A 19,051-nucleotide genomic window follows, 5' to 3' on the forward strand; every position below is an offset into this window, starting at 1 on the left:
TAAGTAATTTAAATCATAAAATTTAAATTATAAATTAGATATATTTTTAATCCAAATTTCACAAATAAAAACATATTATATCATATCCACTATATGTAATACGTGGTAAAATTTTATAACCAAAAAAATACAAAAAACATCAAAATATTATATTTAAATAACTAAAATATATAAAAAACCTGTCTCATCTTATATATCTATCAAAAATAATATTCTCCACTTGTTGTAACAAAAGACATAAATATTTTACTCATATTCCCATTCAAATTCCTATGATCTCCCTCTCTTTTCTTTCTTTTTCTTCTTTTATTCCCTTACTGTGTGCAAGCTTGAGTTTTAGCAATGTAGGGTTAAAATGAAAAGTGGTAATATAAGAGAGAGTAGCTATATGTTAATGAAAATGGTTTCAAAAGATGAGTTCCAATTTTTTGGATATTAATAAAAAAAATTAGGATCTCAAGAAGTTGAAGATGATAATTAAAATATAATTTAAAAATTTAATTTTTTTAATGGAATCAATAAAAATTTAATAATTAATTATTTTTATTAAACAAAACTTAATTTTTATGACTAACATTAATTTTAAGCTTTTTTTAATAGTTAGTTTATTATAGTGTCTAAATATTTTATTATTAGACATGGTTATTTCATAGAATATATATGAAGCACAAAAGTTATATTTCATATTTAAAATAATTTTATGTATATCCAAAATTTTACACCTATTTTTACCATGCATATATATATAATAAAAATATTAGAAATTATCAGAATTTATTATTTTTTTATTATTTAACTATTAATTTATTTTTTTTAATTTAATTCTTTTAGTTCACTAATTCAACAACATATTTTATTCCATATTTTTAAACATTAATAATTAACTGATGATGAAAAATAATAAATTCTAATAATTCTATAGCATTTTTTTGTATAGAAATTAGAAAGTAAGAAAAAAAAACCTAGGTATACATATTATTATGATGGCATTTTGAAATGGTGGGTGACAATGAAATTGGAGGGAAAGTGTTCATCAGCTGTCATCACTGGTTGGCTTTGGTCCCTTTGTACCCCCCATGCCATCACAAGAATCAATCTCTCTCTCTCAAAAACGATAACACCATTACATGTTTGTGGTCTACAACTCATCGTACCTTTTTTACTAGACTACCTCTCCCTGCTCTCCAATATAAGCTTCATTGCTTCAACCCCCCTTACTCCCTTTGCTTTGACACATTACAACATCCAAATATATCAACAAAAGAGGAAAAACAATTATATATATATAAAAAGGGGGGGAGGGATAATTATTCAATGGTGGGGCTCCTCTCTCTCTCTCTCTTGGCCTTTTCTACCTACTTGCCTTCTACAAAAACCGGACCCTCCACTCAACCAAATATGAGATAATTATTCACTTTTAGTGCAACACTATTTGCTACAATAACACTATCATATATACTATATTATTCCATTCTACTAAGCTACTTGTTCATCATCATCGACCCATGGATAAACATGAACCTGAAACAGTTAGAAGCACTAGCAGTTATGTCAACAATGGCAACATCAATGATCATGAAGGCGACATGATTAGGTGGTTCGAGGAAGTGTCCGCCAAGGCCGGTGCTGTCCAAACGGAGGTGCTATGCCGGATCCTGAAAGAGAATTTCAAGGTGGAATATCTGAACAAATGGTTATTAGTAGGGAAGGAAGAGATTAATGTGGCAGAGATGGATGCATGTGCTTTGGAATCTCTTTTCACTTCTGTGGTTCCTCTTTCCTCTCATGAGGATTTTGAACCATTTATTCAAAGGATTGCAGATGGGGACACTGCCTCTATACTCACTCAGCAACCCATAACCACTCTTTCCCTAAGGTACTATTCTATACTTCTTCTAGATTAATTAGGGTGTTACATCCCTTTTTATGCATACAAAAGATACTTTTAAGTTTATGCACATTTTTATAGGAATCAGAATATATATGGAATATTTTACTGCTATAGGTCATACTATTACTAACTATCTACTTATTTATTCCTTCTAGCTCTAGCTCTAGTTCTAGTTCCAATTTTCCTCAATAGTCTCTTATATGATGCTTCATTCATAAGGTTGTTTTATGTTGTCTCATGGAGTACATAGGTATGGATTCATTCATAAATTAAATAGCCCATGTGAAAATAATTAACATGACAGCCTTTTCATCATATGCAAGTTGATCACAGATCACCATCCATTTTTCTTTGGAAAAAAAAAAGAAAAAGAGAAAATTTTGATATTCTTGTGTGGTGGGGTGGTTTTTGCAGTTCCGGAACCACAGAAGGAAGGCAGAAATTTGTTCCATTCACGAGGCACAGTGCACAAACAACCCTTGAAACTTTCACTTTATCTGCAGCATATAGGTCAAGGTGTGCTTCTCAATGCAACCTCTGAGATTTGATTATTTTTTATTATTTGAGATTTGAACATGTGACTATTATTATGATAGGGTTTATCCAATAAGGGAAGGAGGTAAGATTCTTGAATTCATATACAGCGGCAACCAATTCAAAACAAAAGGAGGGTTAATTGCAGGAACCGCCACAACACACTACTATGCAAGTGAGGAGTTCAGGATCAAACAGGAGAGAACTAAGTCATTCACTTGCAGCCCCTATGAGGTTATCTCCGCCGGTGACTACAAGCAATCCACCTACTGCCACCTCCTCCTCGGCCTCTTCTTCTCTCATGATGTCGAATTCATCACCTCTGCCTTCGTCTATGGCATCGTCCAAGCCTTTCGCAGCTTCGAAGAGCTCTGGAGAGACTTGTGCAATGACATTAGACACGGCACCTTAAGTTCTAGAATAAAGGTACTCGCATGAAATCATTTCTTCCAAAATACAAATCTGTTTAGAAAACGAACATAATCTTTCTAATTGTATGTGGTGATGTATGTTTCAACAAAAAGGTACCAAAAATGAGAGAGGCGGTGTTGGAAATCATAACAGCAAACCAAAGTTTGGCATCAAGAATAGAAGGGATATGCGAGGAGGTAGAAGTGATGGATTGGTTTGGTTTGATTCCGAAGCTATGGCCAAATGCAAAGTACGTGTATTCCATAATGACAGGTTCAATGCAACCATATTTGAAGAGGCTAAGGCACTATGCAAATGGGTTACCATTGGTGAGTGGTGACTATGGTTCAAGTGAGAGCTGGATTGGGGTTAATGTGGATCCAAGTTCACCACCAGAGAGTGTCACATTTGCTGTGGTTCCAACTTTCTCTTACTTTGAGTTCATACCACTTTACAGACACAAACATAGTTGCGGTTCCTCTCATGATGCTGCTGCTGCTGATGATTTCGTTGAAGACAAGCCAATCCCACTATCTAAGGTTAAAGTTGGACAAGAGTACGAAATTGCACTCACCACTTTCACTGGTTTGCACTTCTCCTTCTTATTCATATTCATCTCGTTTTTCATCATTTCAATAAGTAAAACATTCTTAACAACTCTTAATTATATCATACCCTCGTACATAGCATATCAATTTTCTCAACTATTGCAGGTGATTTTGTTAGGGAGTTACTTAGATATAGATAAAGATGTTAAAAATATTTTTTTTTATATTTTTTAATAATTAAAATTTAACATATATAATTAATTAAATTATGTTATTTTTATTAAAATTAGATCGGATAAATTAGTTTAACCAAAAAATTAATAAATTAAATTTTGAATTGGTCTAAATTAATATTTTTTATAAAGAATAACTAAAATATTCATATATATATATATTAATTTTGAAAACCCTAAATCCTAACTCGATGAAGATAGAGAGAAAAAGGGTTAGAATTTAGGATTCTTAAAATTAATATATATAATTAGAGTATTTTAGTTATTTTCTATAACAAGAGTATTATAATTATTTTTTATAAAAAATAATATTAATTTAGACCGGTTTAAAATTTTATTCACTATTTTTCAATCAAATTAATTTATTTGGCCTAATTTTAACAAAAAATATACGATTTAATCGATTATATGTGTTAAATTTTAATTATTAAAAAACATCTTTAAAAAAGACATTTTAGACGTCTTTATCGAAGTGGCTCCCATTTTATTAACTATTCTTTTAAAGATATATATTAAGATTAATTATTATTTATATACGATAAAAAAAATTAATTAATATGTGTTTTTAATGAAAATCTTAAAGCAACCACTAACATGTGTTAAAAATATAAACATATAATACAAAACATAATTTTTTAAAGAATAAATATAAAAAATTAACTTTTAATGAACTAATATTAGTCAAATTTTTATTGTTAAATTATTTTTTAACTCAAACTTTTTTAAAAGTATAAGAATTAAAATTTAAGATTTAGAATCTAGAATAAAAAATAATTTCAAAAAAGTAATTAAAATTGAGTAAAAAATTATCTTTCTAATTGAAATGTTTTTTTAATGGTGAACTTCAGGGACTCATATTAAAATAAAAGCTATTTTTTTTCAACATATATATACTCCTTTTTTTTCATGGATTATGTATTATTGGTGTTTGATCTACCATTATCTTTCTTAATAGACATATCACTTATATGAATTAGATCCTAAATGAATCTTTTGGCTTATCTTTCTTTTTTTGTTGAATAAAGTCCATTAAATTATGCTATATAAAAATTATAAACAACCCACTAATAAGATCATGTTTGAGAATCATATCTTTTTCCAATAAATAAATGTTTTTTTCTTAGAAAGTTGAAAAATAGATTATAATGGGAACTACTAACTTTAAAATAAAAATTATCATATAAGCAAAAATAACATTTTGAAACTTATAATTTTATGCAAAGGTTACTATTTTCGAGTTGTAATAAATTTACCAAGTTGATGACCTCAACTATCAAATATTAAATAATAAAACATTATTGTTCTATACCTATTTTTGTAATTATTGTTTATATATTATTTCAAATACAATAGATTATCTTAAAATCACTTGGCTTTTTAGTTAAAGTATATAGATATAAATTAATGTTTAATTACTCTGTTAGTCCCTATAGTTTCGTAAAATTTTCAATTAAGTCCTTATACTTTTTTCTTTTTAATTGGATCCCTACACTAATTTTTTTTTTCAATTAAGTCCCTCTTAGTAGTAATTGGCTTAACTTTATAGGGACTCAACTAAAAAAAAAGAATTGGTATAAGGACCTAAATAAAAGAAAAAAAAAATGTAGAGACCTAATTAAAAAAAAATTAGTGCAGATACTCAATTAAAAGGAAAAAAGTATAGAGACCTAATTGAAAATTTCGCGAAACTATAGGGATCAAACAGAGTGATTAAAACATAAATTAATTATCAGATAATCAATTATTATAAAAAGAAATTATACAAATAAAAATATTAAAATTTAAGTTTTCATCATATTCCCAAACACACCCTTAGAGTTTACATTGGTTTTCCTTCAAAACCAATCACCAATAATGTTCTTACATAAGGTAGAGAAATCTTAGTTAAACTCTTTTAATTTGAAATACTATAATTATTATTTGTTGAATGGTGAATTGGTGATATTTCTGTATAAAAATATTTAGATATTTATGTACACTAAATATTATCTTCTACTTATAATAATTATTCTCTATTTACTTTTTAATATATAAAAATATCAAAATAACATTTATTGTCATTTAAGGGTGAAAATAGACAAGTGAAGCTATCATAGTATTCTTTTATTCCCATTTCGATAACAGTACTTATACTATTACTTAATATTTTATAGGTGAAGTTTACAGTGTCTTTGTTGTGATATTTAAATTGTTTAACTTATTTTTTAAAATAAAAAATAAATTATTTAAAATTTATTAAATATCATTTATTGATCTTTTTCAATAACTTAGATATAATGTGATACACACCGTAATATTTACCTACTTTATATAAAAGTTAACAAAAATCAAAGTGATATATATATATATATATATATATATATATATATATATATATATATATATTATTAAAACAAGAATAACAATATGCATGCGCGCTCTATATAAAAATATAGGATACAAAATTACTTTCTAATTCTACATCATCTATCATTAGAATAGTAAAACTTTTGTACTTCATTTTAATAATGATAGATGATGAATAGTTACAGTATCAAATGGAATAGTTTACCTAAATAATGACACCAAGAAACTTTGGGTCACAAAGGAGGGTACCCTGACGAGTCATATGGCTATGGCCCTCAATTGAACATGCACAGGAAACTGTCTAGTAGGCAAGTAGCTAGTTACAAAAAGGCTAAAACACTCTTGGCCAAACCTAGTTACTTTCTCTTATAGTATATACATAACTTGCTTGGAACAAAAATTTGTTTAAACTGATTTAGAATAAATTAATTTTAAAATAAATTATTGTATTTAAAATTATTTATATAAAAATAAAATTGATTTAATTTATAATATAATAATTTGACTTTATTTTTTATTTTTTTATTTACTACACAAAATTATCGCTAGACTGTTTAATCGTTTCTGACAATTTTAAGACAGTCAGACTTCTATCAGCTACCTCTTTTATTTTTTTTAAGTATAAAAATATTTTTTTTTATGTTTTGATTGAACTAAATCATTTTAACTCTAACTAAATTTTATAAAACATAAACTGTTTTTGAACTTAATTATTAAAATTTGTAAATTAAGTTAATTCTTATTTTTATTCATACTAAATACAAAATTTAATCTTAAAATTAAATTAATTTCGATTCTAAAAAAGTATTGGTTTAGATGTGCATCTTACATAGATGATAAATGCGACTAATTTTTTTTATATAAAAAGAATTGGTGTGTAATGCATCGTTATTGAAAGAATTAATGGTTTTTAATATACAGTTTTTTTTTTAATTTTTATTACATTGAACAAATTGGACAGTCAAATTTATTATGAAAAGAAAAAAATCTAAAGATCTTATTTGAATGAAATATAGAAATCTAAAAAATTAGATTTGTACATTAAAAATTTTTAAAAATTAAAATAAAAAATATAAGAATCAAATTTATACATTACACATCTAATTTATATTCACTGCATACTAATTAAATACCCCATATATATTCTAACAATATTACAACACATACACTATCTTCTCCCCAATATAAAGATAAAAAGTGCCTAGTTGCAAGAAAACACATTCTCTCCTTTTGGTAAAATAATTGAAACGTGCTCAATTTAAGGGCACTTACTTTAAGAAGAACCTGCCAATGTTTGGGCATAATTCGGCTATTTGGCCGAGTTGTTTAGCCATCTAATGGCCAAAAAGGTCCCACGTACCATTTTTATTTTTTCTTTTTGAACATTTTAATGCATTTTGACATGTGGTTTATTTTATCATTATTTCCATTTGATGTTATGTACCTATCATTTCAGTCTTTTCTGACAAGGATTTTACCATGACTTTGTCAGTAATAATTGTCATTTTCAAATTCCAAAATCCAAATTGCAACAGTCCTTCCAAAGACTTGGGGCTACATTCATTCTCTAGTTTCTTACTCTAGTTTCATTGAATTTGTTTCTTTTGAAATTCTTAAAGTGTTATTTTTTATTAATTAATCATTTATACTAATAATATCATTTAAACAATAGATATTATATTAATTATGTTAATTTTTTTGTGAAGTTAATTATATATATATATTCACATAATTTTCCATTATTGTTCATATTTTTTTATTGTAGAAATAGATATTATGAAACAGAAGGAATATACTTTAATTTGGATGAAATACTCATTGCTATCTCAAATGTTGCTATAGCTATAGATAATAGTATCCCTTCTTTATTATAACAGACTTTTTTTTTTTTTTTTACCACAGTTTCTTTCAAAAGTAGAACTAAGATTTTCTAAAACGAAAATAATTGGAACAATAGTATTTTTCTATTACCATGGAAATAAATCTGAACACTTTATTATAAACTAAATATCTATACATGCAAAATAACTCCATACATTTGAAACTCAATATATCTGCATATTTTTTTTAGATATAAAAAAATAGAAAAATGTTAGATGACTAATAGAATTTATTATTTTTAGTCAATAGTTAGTCAATAATATTCAAAAGTGTAAGCTATAAATATATTTTTAGACTATTAAATAAAAAGTATTAGATCGATGAGAAAAAATGCCGACCAAAAATAATAAATTTTGCTAATTTTTAAGCTTTATTTTAAAAAATATATGGATTTTATTTTATATATAAATAAATATAAAAAATTAATTTTTAATTAGTTAATATTAATTAATTTTTTATTGTAAATTTTTTTTTATTATTGTATTGAACAATTTAAACTTTAGAATATAAAAAATTTAAATTAAAAAATAATTTAAAATAATTAACCGACATTGACTAAAAGAATTATCTCTAGAGTGACTTTAATGGAATTAAATAGCAACAACTAAAAAAAAAAGAATAAGAAGAAGAGAAAAAAGAAGAAGAAAGAAATGAAGGATGGAAAAATTAATGAATAATTAAATTAAGAATGTTATTCGTATAATAAAATTAATTATTAAAATTATTTATTATATATTATATATAAATATATAATTTAATTATTTTTAGTATATATTTATTGGAATTTGAATTCTCTAATTAATTTTGTTTTTTACTTAAAGAGTCATAATTTATTTTTTAGGTGAGATGAAAAAAAAATTAAAAAAATTATTTAAAAGTAAGAAATTATATTTTATTTTTTTAAGTGAAAATTTTTTTAAAGAATCTAAATTTTATTTATTATGATTTAATTTGTATTTTATATTAGTGGTTGATTTTGATATAAAAAAATATTAAAATAATAATAATGTTTAGTAGTTATTACAGGACTGTACAGGTGCAGATTGGGAGATGTAGTAGAAGTAGGTGGATTTCACAATGGGACCCCAAAACTTAACTTCATATGCAGAAGGAAACTGATCCTAACAGTCAACATAGACAAGAACACAGAGAAGGACCTCCAAGCAGTGGTCGAGAAAGCCTCTCACATCCTCCATTCACAAACAAACAACAACGCCGAGCTTGTTGACTTCACAAGCTACGCCGAACTAACAACCCAACCCGGCTGCTACGTCATTTTCTGGGAGATCAAAGGAGACGCACACGATCATGTGCTTCAATCTTGTTCCACTGAAATGGACGCTGCTTTTGTTGACTATGGCTACGTGGTTTCCAGGAAAACAAGCTCCATAGGGCCATTGGAGCTTTGCATTGTGGAGAAGGGTACGTTTAAGAAGATTCTGGATTGTTTTGTTGCAAATGGTGCCACTTTGGGACAGTTCAAGACTCCTAGGTGCACCAATAACCCTCTCTTGCTCAACATTCTTCATGCATGCACCCTTAAGATCTTTCGCAGCACTGCTTATGCTTAAACATATTATTATCATTAATTAATTACTGCTTTATTGTATTTCATTTTATTTTTTGAACATCCAGCTCTTGATTCATTTATGAAGCCTACTTGTTATCTAGTTAAACTTCAATTCATTAATTAATTACATTCTCCTTATCTATTTTTTTCGTACATTAAAATTAACCACTAAAATCAGTCATTATATATAAATATATATAATAAAGTATTATTTTAGTTACTAATATTTGGATTGAATTTTAATTTGATCTTTAACAATCACTAATATAAAAATTTTTTCTTTAATTTTAAAGCGTTGATGATTGATTGTTAGGATTTGTAGTTTTGGTTTTATTTTTTAACACAAAAAAAAGATATGACTTAACTAGTAACGTTATTAATACCTACGCATTTATTTTGTTCACTATTAATGTCAAATTCAATGATAGAACCATATTGAATTTATTTAAAATTTTTTGAAACAGAAATATAGCGTTAAAAATGTTAGGGACTAAATTAAAATTTGGTCTAAACATTAAGAACCAAAATAATATTTTATCTAAATATATATATAATTTAGTCTATTTTTAGTGTGTTTTTTATATTTTAATATGTATTTTGTACTATTAATAAATTTTAGTGATTAATTTTAATATATATCAAATATAATCTTTTAAAAATATATCTTAATTGCTTTTATAATATACTGTCATTTGATTTATTTGGTCTCTAAGACTAATCCTATGAAAAGCAATCTAAATCAATTTACATTATACTTTCTTTTCCGATAACATAGTTTTTTCTTACTTGATAATAATACACGACTTTACCCATTTAAATAATTAAAGGGCTTATATGTAGATACTTAATTACTTACCCTCAAAGTTGAAGGGCAATTTATTTAACTCATGTTCTCAAATTTAATTTCTATGAAGTACGAATACAGGTGGTACATACACAAATCACGACACAATATGAGTTCTTAAATACATAAATTTTAATTTATTATAAAATACGAATATATATATATATATATATATATATATATATATATATATATAATATTTTTAAAATAAGCTACAATAACATTTTAATATTTTATTAATATTAAAATATAAATTAGTATTTTAAGTATTTTTAATGTGTTTTTTAACTTTGTAAAGTATTTAAAATAATATTATTTTAATAAATAATAATATATAATATTTTTTAAACTCATTTAAATTATAAATTAAGAATGAGAAGATTAAATATGTTGATATAAGATAATATTTAAATATGTGCAATCATATCAAAAAAATATTTTTTTATTTTTTATTAAGATATAATTAAACACAAAAAATATACGTATTAAACAAATATAAAATAAATATTATCTTTAAAATATATTTGACACGCAACAATAATAATTCAACAAAATATCAATGTTTTCTAAATCAGAATCTTTGAAGAAAGAGACCATTGAGGCCAAAAATAATATTATGTTGGTGTTGTATTAACTGTTTAATTAACCACATTTTGGAGCAAATAACAAGTTGCCTGTTATTTAATTGCATGCACCCAAAAAGAGCATTGTAATAACAGTATGCTTGCATAAAATAATTCATTCCAAGAAGCGAGGACAGCAATAATAATATCTCTTTAGGCCGATCTTTTCCGTTTTAATTAATATTTTGTGAAAGTAATGTCCTTTCCAAATCTGGCATTGAAACAAGCATGGCGCTGCTCGAAAGTAAAGCAAAAAGTAACAAAGATGAGTGGTGAGTGGTGACAGTGACAGTGACACTTGTTTCTTTGTCATGCTTAGTGAATAGTGAATTAATGATCACTGATCATAGGCATAGATGGACTCACAAGTTCCTAAACTGGCACCAAGAATATTAATAGATTGGGCCTAATCCATACTAATAAATAATCGGAATCATGGGCTAAATTTTGGGTCCAAATGACCATAACATACGAAATTGGTCACTACTCACGATAAAAACTATTAACCTGATTAAATGGTTCGAATATAATTTTATTAGTTAAAAACATTTTTAAATAAAAATTTTGATTCACAAAGAATTAATATTTGGCTTGTAGAGTTAGTAACGGTGTGATAGGATAAGGTTTAGATTTTAAACTAATCCTGTTTGCAAGTTGAAAATTTTTTAAAATTTTATTCTAGTCTACCCGCAGATTGAGAATTTCTCAACCTAACCCTACCTGTATTAAAGTTCTAAATCTTATCTTACCTGATTCTATTCGCAAAAAAAAAATTAAATAAATATAAAATTCAACTATTCCAAATTTTATACGTATTAATAAAATAGAAAATAAAAAATTAAATTTAAATTAAAATTAAAAATAATAAAATCTTAAAGAAATCTAATATAAAATTACAAATAATATAATTATTGACTAGTTTAGTAATTATTTTAAAGTTTTATAAGAGAATGATTGTAGATTCAACACTTATCGAATAAGGTAAGATATATCCTGAACTCATATTCTACTACACTTACAGACAAACTCGTATTATACTCTACTCTACTCGCAATAAGTAGAATAAACAATCTTATTCGAACGGGTTGATCTGAAACAAGTATCCGCAGTTAAAATATGGCTCCGTTTGGTTGATGTATTTGATGAGACATAGACACAGAGACACAGACATTAAAGACATGGACATAAAATATTTGTGTCTATGTATTGTGTTTGGCAAAAATAAGAAACAAGACACATATATTTAAAAAAGACTGAATTACCCTTCATTCAACCACAAGTTTTACCACCATTACAATACACCTATTATCCCAAACAATACATGCCATCACCATTAAATTTTTATTTCTTCTAATAATTTTTTATTTCTTCTAATACCATCTTAAATTATCATTTAAATATTAAATATATAATTGTTCTTGAAAAAAATAGAAAATTAAAGTTCAGAATTTATCAAAGATTAATCAAAATTTAAATAAATAAAAAAAATTAAATGTACAAATTTTTTTTTGAAAAAAATAGAAAAGTAAATTTAGTTGTAAAATCTAAAAGAGAAAGAGAAAAAAAAGATTTGGGAAGATAAGAGGACAAATTTTAAAAACTCAATAAGGGTAAAAGAGTAAAAAATTAGTGTCTCACAAATTGTGTCTCAGTGTCTCACCAAATTGGAGGTACACAAATTTAGTGTCTCCGTGTCCATCTGTGTCCTCCCGTGTCCTTCGAAAATCTGTGTCTCACCAAACCAAATAGCAGATATGTATTACCGTGTACCACTGTGTCTATATTTCAGTGTCTATATATCAGTAACCAAACGCTACCATATAGATGACCAGCCCTATTGACTTGTTAATACTGTGAGGAAAAAAAATTACTTTTTTTTTTTAATGTTAAACATTTATATATACAATAAGATAGATAGTTCTTTCAAGGTAAGAAGTATTTAGAAACGAGGCTTCTAGGATGAAAAAGTCATCAAACTAAAATTGTAATCTTTTTATTTTTTGAAAAAAAAAACGGTGTACACGTATATTTTAGAGAGCAAGAAATTTGAGTAAATTATTGTTAAATTTTTGACATTGTATTTTGCAGGCACGCATTTGACACGTGAATTGAAGGGTGAAGTCGGTGTTAACTGTTAAGCATGAAACGGGTGGCTGTGGCGCCACAACAAAACACACATCAAGCACATTCACACCTTCTTCGCTTTCAACACTGAACACAGTGTTCCACACGATACTAACTCAAACCCCTCTCTCTCCATGGCTTCTTCTTCTTCTTTCTCTTCTCTATGCAGCTTCCTTCCCCTCACTCCAACCTCCACCTTCACCAAACCACCCAAGCTCCCTTACCTTACTGCACCTCCTACACTCTCTCCCCAGCTCCCAAAACGATGTCGTTTCGCCACCTCCGTCACCAAGGATCGCGAGGTAGCCGTCGTCAAGGACAACCAATTCGAAGAGAAACGATCGCGTTTCGATGATGCTGATCCTGATCGCCTCCTTAGCAGAGCCATCAACACTGCCCTCGTTTTGGGATTCGGAACTTTTGCTGTCTCCAAATTGCTCACTATTGACCATGATTACTGGCATGTTAGTAATATCTTCCATATTTCACTGCAAAGTTTCCTCTTCTTTTTTTTTTTTTTTTTTTTTTGCTCATAAATTATAATTCTTAACAAAGAAAGGAGGAGAGGAATTGTTACTGTTATAGATAGAAATAAACCAAATAAATATCTATAGGTGAGGTTTCAGTAGTTTAGGTAGGGTTATGTTTATGATTATGACCCAAATTAAAGGTTATATGTCTTTTAAGCTCATTAGTTAGTTAGCAAATTCTCACTAATTTTGAGTCAGACAAGAAAATTGTTAGCCAATTACTCAGTTAGCCATTATTTTCCTTTTTCTTTAGCTTTAGCTTAATTTATTCATAACCGAACTTCATTGGATTCTTTTTAATGAAAAATGCATATTGTTTGAATATGCATTCTCTATGATGTTGGATTAGCAAAATTAAAGTTGGTGACTTCAGTAATTGATAGTTTCATGCTTGAAAGAAAGATTAAGAAGAGGGTTATAGTATATATTAACTTAAAGAGAGAAAGCTACAGTGTGATTTTGTATACTATATTGAAGAAGTTCAAACTTGAAAGCTAATTATGGTGTGCTATTATTCAGGGTTGGACCCTTTATGAGATACTAAGGTATGTCCCTGAACACAATTGGGTTGCTTATGAGCAAGCTCTCAAGTCGAACCCTGTTTTGGCGAAGATGGCAATAAGTGGAGTTGTCTATTCAATTGGAGACTGGATTGCTCAGGTTTGTTTTTCACTCACAATAAGGAGAAATATTCACATGCTTCTGAAGTACATTTCATTTGTACCCATCTTGGAAGTATTGTTTTCATTAACTCTTAAGATGCTTTTAATCAAAATATGCAGTGCTATGAAGGAAAGCCTCTATTTGAGTTTGATCGGACGCGATTATTCAGATCAGGTCTAGCTGGGTTTACTCTCCATGGATCTCTTTCTCACTATTACTACCAACTTTGTGAGGTGAGGTGATTGTTGTGCTCATTTGGGGTTGAAACTTTTACTCATGAGTAATATACTGTCAATGGCTGATACTATTTTACGTTGTTTCAGTCTCTTTTTCCTTTCCAAGAATGGTGGGTTGTCCCTGCTAAAGTTGCCTTTGACCAAACTGTGTGGGCAGCAATTTGGAACAGCATCTACTTTGTTGTTTTGGGTTTGTTGCGGTTCGAATCTATAAATAACATATATGGTGAACTGAAGTCAACATTTTGGCCCATGCTCACGGTAAGAAGCCAATTCCTTTGTTTCTTTGTGCTAGCTATTTTCAGTTTTTATGTGTAATACCCTGCCAATTTCATTGAGGAACACCAAAAGCCTCTCATCAATTTTTTCAAATAAAATGCTTATCTATATCCACTTGTGAATGATGAATTCGTTTAAAGTATCATAATAAAACAAATTGTTCAAGGGTGAAGAAGAACTATAATGAATGATTGCATATTCAAATACTCTAGGCCTGTTCAGTTTGCAAAATTTCTTTTGTTTGGATGACTGAATTTTCTCTGTGGTGTGTGATGAAATGAAGTTCACAAAGCTGTAATATGTATGCTTGACAGGCAGGATGGAAGCTTTGGCCTTTTGCCCATCTGATCACTTATGGTGTGATTCCTCTCGAGCAAAGGCTTCTTTGGGTCGATTGTGTTGAACTCATCTGGGTCACGATACTTTCAACGTAAGCTTCTCTTGATTTATTTTATCTATACTACTTACTAATTTTGCCACCAGCAGCAGCAAATCAGCAATATACTTTTGGATGTTTGGTTATGTCATATTCTCATGTGACTTATTCTGAGCTAACGGTCTTGGTATTTCATGCATGCATGATGCTATGAATAGGATATAAAATGTGATAGATATAATAATAAAATTATCATTTGCAGCATCATTATACTTAAAAACATTTATTTATTTATTTATTTATTTAGTTATTCAAATGAGAAATCAGAAGCCCGAATATCCGACGGTGCATCCTCAGAAACAAAGTCATCTACATTAAGCCAGAAGTCCAATAAGGTAAGATATTCCGAGGTTTCATGTTTCTCCTACCTTGATTCTGTACTGCTGAGAAAGATTTGGTAAATCATTCATCCAAATGGAGATATATTATTGAAGTGTAAAGTTCCAACTCTTAAGAAGAGAAGTCATCAGTGTTCTACATCAAACATTATTCAGCTAATGACTGCTTGTTTGTGCCAGGAGTAGGCAAGTTGGAAATAGGGGGACAAAATATTCAGGTTCATAACAGTTACAACTTACAAGAGTAATCAACATTGTGAAAAGCTCTTAATTTGAAGACTCGTGAGTTAAAGGTCCAATTGAAGGACCTTAGAAACTTGAGGTTGGTATCTATCTGCTGCCCATACAGGATACAGTTCTATACAAAGGCGGTGCATCCTTCCATTTAGTAGTTGGTGTATAGATTATAGATGATTGTATATATAAATATATTTACAAGTAAAGTCTATCACGGTGCTGGGGATTGACAAAGAAAAAAGGCCCCTTTAATCAGTTGAACCTACATTGCAGCTGCTTTAGTCCATGGGCGATGCAGTATCTCTTATGTTAATGAATGTATCGGTAAAATTGATTTTGACATTTGTTGAGCTAGTATAGAGCTGGTCCCTTTATCTCTTTCTGCTGAGTCTTATCTTTGAACGAAGATAAACAAACGCCCTTGATATCCACTGTTCCAATTTGCTCATAAATTAAAAATCTATCTATTATATATTATTAATTTTATAATTAAAATATATAACATTATTTTTTTATTACAATTGAAATTAATTTTTTTTTTAAATTAAAGAATTTTTTTCTCTTTCCTCTCTCGTTCTTTATCTTTTTCATTTCTTCACGTACTATCTCTCATTATCTCTTATATATTATTATTAATGATTAATTACAAATTTGACAATTAAAACGTACAGTATAATATTTTTTAATTATATTAAAATTAAATTAAAATCAAAATTGAAATATAACAATATTATAGATTATTAACTAAATTAATAACCAAAATATATTACATGTGACATAACACATTCTTATAAAAATTGAGAGGAAATATTTTTCTCCAAAATTAATAAACTCCCTTCTTATATTTTCTCATTTATCTTTTTTTTTTCTATTTCTCTCTATCATTTTTATTCTATATATATTTTATATTAGTAATCTGACAAATTAAAATATATCACCAGATATTTTTTATTACAATTAAAATAAAAAAATTTCCTTTAAAATTAACAAACTCCCTTTCTCATTCTTTTTTATTATCTTTATCTTTTTCTCTTTTTTCTTTCTTTTCTCTCATTATCTATTTTTTTCTGCCTTTCTATTCTATAAAAAATAAAATTATCAAAATAATATAATTTAAATAAAAGATATTATTATTATATACATATTTTTTTTAGTTTTAAATTTTTATCGCTTATCTTTCTAATCTATATTTTTACTTCTCTTCCTTCAAATATTATTACATATAATTTGGAGAGAATACTAATATTGTGATTAAAAGTTAAAATCAAGATTCAATTGTTTCAAAAAAAATTGATTCTATGTTTTTTCTTATGCTAATATCTAATCATATGTTTATATATATAGAGAAAAAATATTATTTTTAAATAACAAGTATAAAAATTAATTATTTCTAATTATACAACAAACTTAAAACCTAATCAAATGTAAAAGTATACACGTTAAATTATTTCAAATTTTATATAACGAATATTAAAATTAATTATTAGTAAAAAATTAAACTCTTTCACATAAAAATAATAACTAAAAATCTTACTATTTGATTTTTTTTTATCTACGAAAATTATGGTCTTCTTAGTCCACAGGAACTTTTATCTCTTACGATCTTTTTGTAAAAGTAGTTTGATTTTATAATTTTTTTTGTATCATAATCTATAATATTAAGACAAAATCAACGTAATTTTAAAAATGTTATATTTCTGTAATATTATTACAACTAAAAATACTAATTTGGAAATAGATTTTCACTTCAAAAGTAGAGGATAGTTGCTTTGGGGAAACGGCTAGAAATAGGTAAATCAATTATAATAAAAAGAAAAAAAACATTGTGATGAATTATATTTAATAGATAATAAAAAATGAAGTGAATCCCAAATTGGCAAAATCCCAAATCAAATGGGCGGTGACAAGTGTTGGGTTATGAAAATATTTTTAATTGTTAGTTGTGTCATCTCTCTATGATCAACAAGAAGAAAGAGAGTAATTTTTCCTCTCTTTTTTTTGCCATTCGACTTTTTAACATAAATGGAAAAAGGCTGAGTGACTTTTGAAGAACTATATTGTAATTTTGTTTTCAATCTTAATTTTATTTTCTTATATGAAAACTGTAAATAGTTTTTTAGTTGGTGTAATTCATCAAAATGGGTGAATGGAATGATCTACAGAGATATAGACCGGTCTGTTTTTCGCAACATACGAGAAGTTAGAAAAAAAAAATGCATACTACTCTTTGCAACTTAAGAAGTATAGGAAAGGACTAAAAAGATAAACTTATGAAAAGTTGAGAAAAACGACATGTGTAACAAATTGTTTTTCGCAACTTGTTTGAAAATAGCTAGGATTTCAAGGCATCCAAGCCCGAAACAAGTAGCTACTTATACAAGAATATCAATATACACGCCATCTTTTTTTGGTGCTGAGAATCATTGAATTCCAACAATTTTCACTATTTTTTTTTCCTTATCTGTTACCTTTCTATATATTCTTGTGTTTTCACATATAATCTTTTTTTCTTGATACATCCTTATCTACTTTTACTACTCACTATAACAAAGAAGGGATGACAGCTATGATTTAATTTGTAGTGCAGCATACACTGTAAGATTAGAAACTGATACTGATGGCTGAACAATTCTATCCTTCTTTCACTTTTATCAGACTGTTTCTTTACAGTGAGATTCTTGAGATACGTTAATTTTTCATATACCACTTTGTACAATTCCAAAAGGAACTTCAAAACGTAGAGAATATTATTTTCTATTTCTGCTTTGGTGGGTTGGGGGTTGGAAGTGATGAAGACAAGAAACTACTATTATTTTTTGCATGTGACAAGAATTGTGTTCAGTTTTGGTGTGGTCCTTCTTTGCTTTTGGATGGTCACAACTCACAACTACTTTGCATTTATGTGCAGCACTTTCAGTCCTTCACTATGATGCTATATTTATTTTGTTGAGGAAAGTAAATGGCTTTGTTCCTATGAATCCAACGGGTCTATTCTGTTGTAGACATTATAATTTGGCATCTTTCAGATTTTGGAAAGGTTGCTATATTTATTTTAACTACAAGTCTTAATAATATAATCCCTTTTAGTCATGCAACGATTTAATACATGCCAATTAACAAATATTAGTATAATAGAAGAATTCTTGTCATGATAGCATGTTTAATGATGGTTTTGTAACTAATTGTTGTCTTCTACTTAACTATATTTTCAGTGTAATAGTTAAGGTGTTGAATGTTATTAAATTGTACTTATTAACTTATCTTGAGAGCATTAGAAGAATTTGTTATTGAAATTGAAAACTGTGACTTAGGACAGAAAATAAAATC

At 27.5% G+C, this 19,051-nt stretch overlaps 2 protein-coding genes across 3 annotated transcripts; both read left to right on the forward strand.

Moving 5' to 3' along the window:
• Positions 1 to 1,505: 1,505 nt before the first annotated feature.
• Positions 1,506 to 9,415, forward strand: LOC130945847 (indole-3-acetic acid-amido synthetase GH3.10-like). Its single transcript, XM_057874544.1, has 5 exons — positions 1,506 to 1,876; positions 2,306 to 2,407; positions 2,488 to 2,851; positions 2,950 to 3,421; positions 8,871 to 9,415. The coding sequence occupies exons 1-5, from the start codon at positions 1,506 to 1,508 to the stop codon at positions 9,413 to 9,415; spliced, it is 1,854 nt and encodes a 617-aa protein (XP_057730527.1).
• Positions 9,416 to 13,048: 3,633 nt separating this feature from the next.
• On the forward strand, positions 13,049 to 16,097 carry LOC130943926 (protein SYM1-like). Of its 2 annotated transcripts, none has more exons than XM_057872017.1 (7): positions 13,049 to 13,469; positions 14,055 to 14,195; positions 14,318 to 14,431; positions 14,522 to 14,695; positions 15,028 to 15,143; positions 15,397 to 15,484; positions 15,668 to 16,097. In XM_057872017.1, the coding sequence occupies exons 1-7, from the start codon at positions 13,140 to 13,142 to the stop codon at positions 15,671 to 15,673; spliced, it is 969 nt and encodes a 322-aa protein (XP_057728000.1). In that variant the 5' UTR covers positions 13,049 to 13,139; the 3' UTR covers positions 15,674 to 16,097. The 2 variants fall into 2 exon arrangements, with proteins under 2 accessions (XP_057728000.1, XP_057727999.1); XM_057872016.1 differs by having other exon boundaries at positions 15,674 to 16,097.
• The last annotated feature ends 2,954 nt before the right edge of the window (positions 16,098 to 19,051 follow it).

This window comes from Arachis stenosperma, chromosome 8 (genome assembly GCF_014773155.1).
Source record: "Arachis stenosperma cultivar V10309 chromosome 8, arast.V10309.gnm1.PFL2, whole genome shotgun sequence".
Lineage (NCBI taxonomy): Eukaryota > Viridiplantae > Streptophyta > Magnoliopsida > Fabales > Fabaceae > Arachis > Arachis stenosperma.